The sequence below is a fragment of the Neopsephotus bourkii genome, unplaced genomic scaffold (genome assembly GCF_033783945.1).
Source record: "Neopsephotus bourkii isolate Nb327-2 ecotype Australia unplaced genomic scaffold, CSIRO-AGI_Nbou_v1 NB_168, whole genome shotgun sequence".
NCBI classification, from domain to species: Eukaryota; Metazoa; Chordata; class Aves; order Psittaciformes; family Psittacidae; genus Neopsephotus; species Neopsephotus bourkii.
The window spans coordinates 18,453,755-18,465,090 of NW_026900684.1; the positions used below are offsets into that span (position 1 = coordinate 18,453,755).

The 11,336-nt window shown below is 55.2% G+C and overlaps 1 protein-coding gene across 1 annotated transcript; it reads right to left on the reverse strand.

Moving 5' to 3' along the window:
- Window positions 1–42: 42 nt before the first annotated feature.
- Window positions 43–5,550, reverse strand: DUSP4 (dual specificity phosphatase 4). The gene is made up of 4 exons (XM_061374350.1): window positions 5,140–5,550; window positions 2,441–2,577; window positions 1,821–2,040; window positions 43–1,615 (listed from the first exon to the last, which is right to left on the reverse strand). Exons 1-4 carry the CDS (start codon window positions 5,528–5,530, stop codon window positions 1,230–1,232), a joined length of 1,134 nt encoding a protein of 377 aa, XP_061230334.1. The 5' UTR covers window positions 5,531–5,550; the 3' UTR covers window positions 43–1,229.
- Window positions 5,551–11,336: the final 5,786 nt, after the last annotated feature.

Consider the following 11,336-nt stretch of genomic DNA (forward strand, 5'->3'; position numbering starts at 1 on the left):
CATTCTGTCTTGGCTTTAGCACAAACCTGCTCCAGCCACAACTGTTGAAAACAGGTTTATTTTTATTTTCTCCAAACAGTTTGTTTTCTCCCTCCCTCAGGCAATAAATAAAAAGTTAATCTCTAGAAAATAAAAAGGGAACAAACCATACATATATACATCAGCCACACAGGCATCTTGTGTGCTGGATGGGACTGGGGGGAAACGGGGCTCCAGGTAGGTTGAGGATGAGGCATTCTCCAGGCTCGAACCGCAGGCTGCAGCAGTGTTGCACAGGTGAACACCACCCAGCTCGGGTGGAGAAGGGCTGGAAGAAGCTTGAAGATGCTGGATGGATGTCTCTGGGCCAGCCTTTCCTCCACCTGGCTGCTTCTCTCTTCCATTACACCCACATCCCATCCTGCCTTTTTTTGGAAGAGCAGCCATGGGATGGGTGGGGAGGAAACCAGAGAAAGTAATCAGAAGCAGCCCAGACTGCTGCCCTCAACCCTTTCTCTTCTCTAAGCCACAGGAGACTGGACCTCAGTTTTGTAGGAGCCAGGGATCCACAGAGGCAAGAAAAAAAAGAGTCATTTAGGACTGCATCTCCCTGTCCTAACCCCCTCCCAGCCACAGGAATGGGTTTAGCTGGTGCCTCTCCCAGCTCCTGCATCACTTCCATAGGCACTGGCAGGGCTGAGGCTGACTGCAGGCAGCCCTGTGCCTCCACTCCTGCTTGCCCCAAGGCCCTGCCTGCAGCTCTGCTCCTCACCCAGTGTAACTGGCTCAGGTAAGCAGCACCCACCACACATACCCATGTCTCTGTGCAAGGGGGAAGACGGCTGCACAATCAAGAGGGTGTGCTCCCTTTTCAACCCGGATGAGCTAGGGGCAGAAGTATGGGGAGAAGGGGAGCTGTGTCTTTCTTCTAAAAAGAAGACAATCAAATAGGGGTGGAAAGAGATGAAGGCCAGGCACTTGAGGAAACCCAGTATGCCATTGTTTTCCTTCCCCAAAGAGCCTGGACGGTGTCAGGGTTTGTGGCTTTTACAACTTTCATGCTTTCAAAACATAAAATTACAAAGCAAAAAAAACCAAGATGAGGTAAGAAATTTCCCTACGAAAAGAAGACATCGAGTCCAGGGTGAATGGCAGTGTCCAGCACTATTGCTTTAGCATCACAGGGCTCCGTGCCCTCCTGCCGTGCTCCATGCCCAGCCCTCTCTGCCTGGCTGGCCTCAGCCCCTGAGCTAACAGCTGGGTGACGTGGTGATGGGGCTGTGCAGGTAGGGGAGGCTGCTGGGGGTGGCGTGGACACCGACCGAGACCGGGAAGCTGAAGACAAACGGAGAGGTGGGTGTGGAGGTGGCCTTGCCCCGCTCCCGCAGCTTCCCCGAGGGGCTGACGGCTTCCACTGTGTACGAGGTGGCCAACACCTGTGACTCGAACTGCAGCAGCTGCCCCATGAAGCTGAAGTTAGGGGAGATGATGCTCCGGCGCTGCTTCACGAACTCGAAGGCCTCCTCCAGCTTGACACGCTTCTTCATCATCAGGTAAGCCAGGCAGATAGTGGCTGAGCGGGAGATACCAGCCTGGCAGTGGACCAGAACCCGGCCACAGCACTCCTTCACCGAGTCTGGAGGGCAACGGCATAAGAGGTGAGACCGTGGCCCTTCCAACACAGCCCAAACCCTCACCAGACCTGCAGGAGGTGATGACCTCCCTCCCACCCGAGCAACAACTGGCTTGGAACCTGCTGGACCCCAGGCCCCTCTGACCCTCCAGCTCTTCGAGGCAGGAACCTCCCTCCCAGTGAAACACACACAGACAGAAGCACTCACCAATGTACTCAATTGCCTCCATGAACCAAGAGCTGATGTCGGCTTTGTGGTTATCCTCCACGGGGATACACTTGTACTGGTAGAGCCCCTCGAAGTGGTTGGGGCAGTCTGAGGAGACGTTCAGCAGGGCTGTGATGCCCAGAGCATCGAGCATGTCCCGCCGGGCAGCGTGGTAGGCGCTGCCAAGGTAGAGGAAGGGAAGGATCTCCACAGGGCCACCCTGTTACAGAGGAAAACAACAGCTGTGGGGGTGACCAGGGGACAGCGGTGGGCAAGACACATCCAGATGGCTTGGAGGCCCTGAGCAGCGCAGGAACCTGGCACCTGATCCAGGCCCTGGAAAGAGGGAGCAGAGGCTGCCCTTCTGGGCTGCTAAACCCATTTCAGCCCTCCCCCTTCCCATCCTGTTCAGGAACAGGCCAGCCTGGTTAACAGGATCTGGACTTGTCAGTTCCCCAGGAAGCACAAACACCCTGGAATCAGGAGGACCACCATGCAGAAGAGACGACCCCAGGCTCTAGCTCTGCTGGAATCAGGGAGAGATTGAGACTCCAGCAGGACCAGGTTGGAATTCTGGAAGGAGCCATCAAAAGAGCTGAGCACCAGGCTCCCAGACATACCTGGTCATGAAAGGGGGTCCCACAGGAACTACAGCCCAAATCCAGGGTTTCAGCACTGGTGGGAGGTGACACATTGCTCAGGGACTTGGTTTTTGCACAGAACTCAGGGTACTCCGAGGAGAAGCGCTCATAACCCCCTGCAAGGAGAGAGGCACGAAGCTTTATCCCACTGCAGAACACCGGAGCTGGAGCTGACGCATCCCTCCATGCCCTTCGCCACTAGATGATGCTGCAGTGATGGAGAGTGGTCTCCTGCCCCAGGATGCGCAAGTAGACTCCTGGCAGCACGGGGGAATCCTTAAGGCCCCACCACTCCCTTGGAACCAGAGCTCCAAGAACTCTGCGATGCTCTTGGCTGCTTCAAAGTCTCTGTTCTCAGGTTTAGTCCCCTACACACCGCTAGCCAAAACCCCACACCAAAGCCACCAAAGACGATGGAGACGGGATTTGATGTGAGCATCCTCTGACTTCAATGGGAAACACTGCTCTCAGGCCAAGGACTGTTCAGTTCCCAGCTTCCTCAGACACATCATCCTGCTGCAAAGCACAGGGAGGTCTCCAGCTTTCCCAGCTTGACCCTCCAGCCCAGAGCTCAGCAGGAACACCGGGTCAGGGGAGCTCTGGCACTGGCCAGGTACACTGAAGCTAACCCACAGCAAAGCAGCTCTCCAGAGAGGTGCCCATTGCCTCTCAAGGGCACAGGTGTGAGCGGAACAGGCGAGTGCCCTGTGAAAGAGCAGCTGCTCCCCTGATCCGCTGCCAGGGGGATAAGCAAAGGTGACCTCAGGTCTTCCTAACAGCAGGTAAAACAATAGCAAACGCCCATTGGCTTCCCAGGTCAGAGAAACTGCTGTCTTGGCTGCAAATAAATCCTTCAGGTGAGATTTCCTTCTCCCATTCAAATCGAATGAAAACCCCTGGCATCCTTGTGGAGTCTGACCTTGAGCCTTAAAACCAACGGAAATCAGGTATTGAACTATCACCACAGGAATCTTGCTAGACCAAGCCCTGATTCACAGGATAGCTCCTGAAGGCTCACCCTAACTGCAGGTCCTGTGCCTGCATTTGGGCTTGCCAGAGCACACACACACAAGGACACATGTTCCTTACCCAGCCTCAGCTCTGAGACTGCCCTGAACAAGACAGTCACAACACCAGTGGATGTAAGTGTCCGCAGCAAAGCAGCCCAGGAATCCCTAAGCAACTAGAGACAGACACTGCCTGTATCCCAGTGTCCTTCCTGGTATCATCCCCCTACACAAGGAAAGGCTCTAGCACCTTGAAGCAGGAACATGCGTGTGCACCCCTGAATTTGCACTGTCTCTCCCACAGGAGCAGGACAGCTTGCAGAGGCTCTGCTTCCAGGACCTGACATCCTTTTGTGGTCCTACTGGCTCCATTTGAAAGAGCACCCAACCAAGTGCCCCTGCTACACGTCTGTCTTCAGGAGGTCTGATGCCAAAATCCCTGGGTCTATCACACGCATCCCACTCGGTTGGCCATCGCACCATCCTGAGCTGCTTAGGGTGATGTGTGCACACCTTCTGCCTCGGAGAGGCAAACCGACCCTTTCAAACAAAGGGGTATCTCTTCAATGTACCTTTATCGCCTTTTAACGCCTGTTTGGCCACGTACCACATCCAGTGGTGTGCAGCTGCTGGCCGTGCATGTGGGCACTGCCTGACACAGGAACCATGCCGTGCTGGTGCCCATGGCCCAGCAGCACCCAGCAGGGCAGTTTCACAAGGGAGCCTGGGGGCAGTCTGATCGACACAAAACACACACAGGTCTTCGCTGTGACCTGCACCCGATACATCTGCACTCGGACCAGCACAGTGCTGGGTCTGCAAGGCTCTTGTGAAAGCTCAACCATTTTAGCAGCTCTGTGCTAAGGAAGGGGGAAGCCTCCTGTGCCAAGACTGAGTCTCTAGGAGCCCGTTCCTCAAAAGTAAAGGGCTGGAGACCCCAAGCACCCTGCCACAGGGACACCAGAAGCTCTCAGCTGTCAAAGGCCACCCCTGAAGCACAGACAGTGTTTCCTAACACATGCACGGCTCCCAGCACCACGATGGCTCATGGGGAAGGACCAGAGAGCGTGCACCCGAGCCAGTCCTCGCTGTGCCGGCGCTCCCGCAGCAGCACATCGTAATCGCATCCTTGGAGCAGCTCCTGTGCCTAGTACAACACAAGTGCCAGCTCCCCCATCTATCAACCCCCCTAATGGATTTGCTGCTCTGCATACACATCCTCACCCCTGCTGTAAGTAAACCAAGGGATAAATGAACTCTCAGGCTATAAACAAAGAAGAAAGCCCCCACAGAGCTCATGCAGGAGCCCCAGCCGCGCATCCCCTCCCCTCAACCACCTCACGGCAATCCTCACCACCACTCGCAGCACTTCATTCACTACATGCCGGCGCTGAGAGCGCGCCGGGGGTAAAGCTCCGGTCGCAAACACAGAGGCATGTAGGGAGGGCTCTGCCCGCTGCAAAGGGGCACTGGCAGCGTGGGGCTTGAGCTCAGGCGAAGAGAGGGATCCCATACACACGCACGCTTCCAAAGGAGTTCGCAATCTCGCTTCTCGGGCTCGCCGCCGCTCCGCCCAACCCGCGCACGGTACCTCGGGGACCACCGGGCACCGCCCCCCCTCCCTCCCTCCCTCCCCACTATCACGATACCCCAGCCCTCTCCCGCCGATACCTGCGAGGAGTCGGATGTCGGCGCGCGCCGTGTCGCGGCGGAGCGCGCGCACCACGAGCGCCACGGTGCTGTCCTCGCGCAGGGCCTCCGCTCGCGGGCTGCGCTCGTCGTACACCACGACGGCGGCGTAGAGCCCCGCGCGCAGCCGCGCTCGCACGTCCCCCTCGGCCGGCAGGATCTGCTCCAGGCTCACAGCCCCCTTCGCCCGGCGGCGAACGATCGTGTTGCACCGCACGTTCAGAGCGCCGCGGATGTGCCCGGCGCTGTGAGCCAGGAAAGGACGGCAGTCCAACACCAGGCACCGCCCGCTGCCGCCGCCGGCCTCTTCGCGGCACACCAGTCGCCGCAGAGCGCTGCCCTCCATCTCCCTTAGACCCTCCGTGGCCACCATGGTGGGACTGGGACCGGCAGCGAGGGGAAGGAGGGAGGAAGAGGAGGGGGGGGGGGACGGGGGACGGGACCCTGCTGCCGGTGCCACTCGCGCACCCCCGCGCGCGGCGGACGGCGGAGCCTTTACTACCCCGAAGGGGGGGGGCACGCGCGCTCCCGCCCCTTCGCCCCGCCCCGCCCATTCATCCCGCGCCGCGGGCCCCGCGGCGCGGGATGAATGGGCGGGGCGGGGCGAAGGGGCGCGCTCGCGCGAGCGAGCGACGTCACCGCCTCCCATTCACAAGAAACTCCGGCCATGTTTGCCCTCGGTTTGTGAATGGAGCACGGGGCTTGAGGGGGGGGGGAATGGGTGGTGCCGCCGCCGCGCCTTTGTCGTGTGTGCCCCCGATCCCCCGCTGGGTATGCACATGTATGCAGAGGCTGCAGGGTACACACGGGTGCATACACGCGCTATAGGACACACGTATAGCCGGGGATGGGCTGTGTATCCCTGCTTTTGTCTCTTTGCTCCTGGCCAGGCTGGGCTGGCTGGCACCAAGCAGCGCTCTGCAGGGAGCTCTGCAGCCCACTCTGTACTCTATATGTGCCTGCCACTGAGCACATAGAGCACATGTGCCACATAGAGCACACTGCCACGTTGTCCCTGTCTGAAAACAGCTCGGTAAAACACCACAGCACCCTGCCCAAGGAGCAGCCCCATGGAAGGCTCTTCAATGCGATTCCTCACATGGAATTTGACTGTTAACTATATGACTATTAACTATTTTGGGTTAAAAGTCAAAGGGGGAAATTGACAGCCCTGAAGTGATCCCAAAAGGGCCTCCCCATAACCACCTTACACAAAGTCATCTCACCCACAGGTCCCCATCAGGCTGCTTTCAAACTAAAGCGATGCCACAAGCCCCAGTGCCAACAACTGTGCTCAGGGCATTTCTTGAGAACAGATGCTGGCCAGTTCCATGCGGGTCTGCTCCAAAGCCCTGACAGTGCTCAAATGTAGACCTGGACCTTTTACACTAAAATTGGATGACCGAGGCATCCAATGCCTGGCATCCTCATTTTTCTTTTCATAGTCCAGCATGTGACTGGGCCAAGATGGTCTGAGGTGGGAGAGGAAGACAGCATTGACACGGTGCAGGAAGATGGTGATGGCTCAGAGACTGCTGGCTGAACAGGAAGGTGAGAGCACCCAAACCGGACCGAGTCCATGGCACCCAGGCAGGATCCACCAGTGGGGATAAAAAGGGATCTCCCTCACTGCAGTTAGCTGAGAAGGAAACCTTGTTAGCCTTGCCTGTTATGATGGGGCAACCAAGAACCACCAGAAATGCTTGAAAGGCAGAAGCCACAAGGCAGAAGAACCAACACAATTACTGGGGTGGAGGGGCAGGAGGTGCAGAAAGGGCTGGGGAAAGGGGGAAGGATGGGGATGGGAGAAGCCCATATGGTTTAATGTTCTGACTTTGCAAACCTAGAGAAGCGCGAAAGCTAATATTCCTGTCAGTCGGCATCTGCATAGCATAAACTGAAATATACCCTGCTGGAAAACAACCAACCAAAAGAAAAGAGAGGGAGAGCAAGTGACATTCATTTCCTTTGCAACAGTCAAAGAATCATCTTTTATAGGGCCCTGGCTAGAAGAGGCAGTTGTTGAAAGAAGCTGGAGGGAAATGAATTGCCAAAGGAGGCGCATATTTGCATGATTAAATGTCAATATGTACCTTGAATTAAGGAAAAGGAATTTACACCTCATCTCGCTGTGGCGGTGGAAACCAAATTAGAGCCAGGCTGCGAATTTACCAGCCAATAGATACCCATTTGTTTGGCTATCTGAAGGCTTACCCTGCCCAGGGAAATGCTGAGGCACGAGTCCCCCTGGGTGGGCAACCTGCTGAGCTCAGCCCAGATCCCTCTGGGCTCCTCCAGGCGTTCCTGGCTCTGCTCCCTGAGCTCCTAGGCCCAGTGCTCACACGTGGGGCTCTGGCGTGCTGCGTCATGCCACAGGGCAGATGTGCCTCCCTCTGTACCACCTGGGCTGGACACAGGCCAGGGTTTTGCTATGCGGGAGTTACCCCATGAGCTCGATTCCCCCATCCTCCTGGTCAGCCGGCTGTGCTGAGCAGAGCTGAGCCGTATCCCTGCCACTCTCAGCACGTGGCAGAGGTTCCAGCTTGAGGATGCTGGCACCTTCCCCCGGCAGCTCCCAGCGGTTAGCCAGAGGGTTGAGTGGTTTGCCCTGGCATGTGCAGGAAGCCTGCGGCAGAAGTGAAAGGCAGAATCAAGGTCTTAACAACTGGCAAGTCTGCTCTTACCCACAGAACCCAGCCTTGCCGGCGTGCTGCGGGGTCTTTGCTCCTTTCTGTCCTCATGCTGCACGTTATGGTTCTCCTTTCATAGTGTCTTTCTCCCGGCTTTCCAGGCTGGGGGAACATCCTCCTGTCTGCAAAGGGCAGTGCAGCAGTGACAGAGTTAACAGATTCATGTTAATAAATCCAAGCTCTCTTTTCCTCTAGGGCATATTTGCATATTAATGGAGGGGAATTGTAACGAACCTGTCTAGGGAGGCTAAAGGGGAAATTATGCAAGGTTGGTTAAGGAGGTGGAGGAGGGGAAAATGTTCGTTTCCAGCACTTTCCAACCGCTCAGCTGCAAAAGCACGTGAGCAACCTGAGCTCCAGGGCAGTGGAAGGGGCGGAAGGGAGTACCTGAGCATAGGTGGCTGTTCAGACCCACCTGCATCCCTCCTGTGCTGGCTTCTCATGGCTACGCTTCACATCGACCCAGACATTACTTTAAACCCAGGGCCATGGCAGCACATTTCAGCAAGCATGTCCCAGATCATCACCCTGTCCTCCAAGGCATCCAGATAAAATGCAGCTCCTGGTGGGCTGTCAGCAGAGCAGCTCCTACACAGCTTGCTTTCAGCAGAGCATCTCTGAGGGCTTTTCAGCAGCGCTGTGCTTGGTGCAGGGAGTAGTGGAGACAGAGGAGCGGATTTGACCCAGGCTGGACTGAAGCACCTCCCTTTCTCATCCCTGCTCCTTCACACCGGGCTGCAGGTAGCTGCAGCATATTGAATCATAGAATGGTTGGGGTTGGAAAGGACCAGTTCCAGGCCCCTGCCATGGGCAGGGACACCTCCCACTATACCATTTCACCCAACCCTGCCACAATCCTTGTTGCCTCAAACCCCAAAGGCCCATGCATCAGCCCGAAAGCTTCTGACAGCACATGAAAAATGCTAGGAGCTTTGGGACATCTGCCTTGTATACTCAGGCCTCAGTTAATACTCCAACACCAGTGAACTGCCCTACAGACTTTATCTCTAGAAGGACAAATAATCTGCTGCTTTTGCCCTGCAATAGCAGACAGACCGAGGGTTTATTGTCATGGGGATACCAGCTATAAGTTACTAAATAGGAGAATAAATCAGCTATAAATCACTAGATAGGATGCCCCCCTCCTCGGATCTAGATGGGGAGATGGAAAAAGCAACCCTTCTTCAAAACAGTAACAGGGCACTCCAAGTCCCCAACAGCTGCAGCCTGTTTGTGCCCATGCAAATGTGATCAGGGCAGGACCCATTCAAATCAGCAGGATGCAAAGTGACCCAAGCCATTTTCTGCTGCAGGTTTGCTTGCCTGTGGGAAGTCCGCATGCTGTTTCCTTTTGACCTGGCTTTCCCTGGGGCAGAAGTGTGAGGAAACACAAACCACAGGGCTTGGAGGTTAGTTGCTGGTGGCATTCCCAAGGACCGGATGGTGGGTAAGGGCCTGTGGATCTGATGCATCCCTCTGGCTCCGAAGGACTTAGGAGCTCAATGGTCCCACAGACGTGGCAGACTTGCCCCTCAGTCTCAGCAGGACCCAGGGACCAGTCATGACACAGGGTTAGGGTTAGGGCCAGTCTGGCTGTGCCCTGGGCAGAGCATCTTCCAGCGCATGGTTCAGTTAGTGGTGCCTGGTTGGATGGAGGGTCATTTCTACAACCATGGCAGACAAGGGCAAGCCACCCCGGCAAGCTGCTTCCTGACAGGAGAATCTGCATGAGCTGTCCTTGACATTTTGTCACATTTGATACAACTGCAGCACTGTGCAGACCCCATCAGCACCCTCTTCCCATCCCCTCAATTCTCCTGCCTTCTCCAAAAGCCCTGAAGCTTTCCCCATTTCAGGTGTCAGGATGCACATGGTCTATGATCGTGTTATCACAACCATGGATTATAAAGCAGATATGTGAGGTGGATAAAGCAAGCACAAAGGTCACTTTAACCCCTAAAATGTCATGTGCTGTGGGCATTAGACTAGTACCTTTGGCTGTAGGATGTGGGCATGCGGCAGAGCCAGAAAAGTGAATCTGTGAAGCAAGCTGACCCCCTCCTCTCAGTTTGCTGCAAGACAGACTTGGTGTAAGGAATCTGCTTTGGAAACCAGATTGAAGCCAATGAAAGATGTGGCATTTTTAACCTTTAACATCACCCGTGACATTTTGCCTTTAGCATACATTGGATCCCACATGGTTGTGAAGCCAGAGATCACTCCTGAAAGCTCTACAGCCCCAGTGCAGTATTTCATTGCAGGCATGCGGATCCCAGCAGCTGCCTTGTTTGGGGACATCACTGTTTGCAAGTTGAAAGAGAAATGCCTCACTCGCATTTCCCTGTGTTTGGATAAGCATCCGGCCTCGGTGATAGGATTGAAGCTGAGCTTTGAATGACGTTTTTTGCTAGGAAGAAAGGGCTGGGGAAGAGACATTTCTCCCCTGGGCTCAAGAAGATCACAAATAAGGCAGTGTTATGTAAGTGTGACCATAACCTATTTATACATAGCGTCAGACTCATACAACTGGGCTATGAATGACAAATCTTCCACTAATTTCTATGAATAGAACAGCGGTACCTGTTTGAGTTTAGAAACAGCAGTGGAAATGCATGGGGCTCTGTGTCAGCAGTAACTGGGGCTCCCCTCCCAATTATACAGAGGTGACTTGTGTCCGGCACCTCTCCTTATACAGGCGCAGTGGGTGCAGCTGGCTTCACGCAGCTCCCTAGCACCCATTCCTGACCTCAAGGCCCAAATAGCGGGCACCATGGGAATGGAAACCTGCCGTCTTTCCTGGGATGAACCTGGGCTCTTGTCCCTCAAACAGTGTGCCAGGCAGGAGGAGGGCTCCTCGGAGGCTCTGTCAGCAGGACTGTGCCCTGTGACGAGGCTTGGAGATGTTGAGTGTTCACCCAGGTGTCAAGGCACAGGAACCAAAAGTATCAGCTGCCAAGGTCAAACCAGCATAAGAAATCACCAGGAAACGCAAGCAGTGTCTAGGGGGTTTCAAAACCAAAAGGATACACTCCTGGAAGCAAGTATCGTCAGGGGTTACTAAACACAGAGATGTCCAGAGGTTAGAAGTGTAGCTGGAGTCCTTATGGCATATATTCGCTCTGTTCCCATATATCTGTCCCTGATCTTGGGGCTGCTCAGTGTAAAGTTGCTGAGCAGAGTGGTCCAAACTAAAATGGCCACACTTAGGCTAATGCAGCCTTGGCTGTGTGGGTCTAACTTGGTTGGCATGGCCTGATGCCTGCTGGGGATCAAGATAATGGCAACTGTATATAAAGCATCAAAGGAAGAGTCAAACCCAGAAACGGCTGCTGAGGCAGCAGTCATCCTCTTTGCAATGAGACAGAACTCCCAATCAGGTTCAAGTTTAAAGCCACGCTCCTTCCCTCTCCATCGCCTCCCAGTCTGCGTTCTGCCTTGAGCACTGTCTCAGCACAGCAAACAGTTGCACATCACTGCTTCTGCCACAGT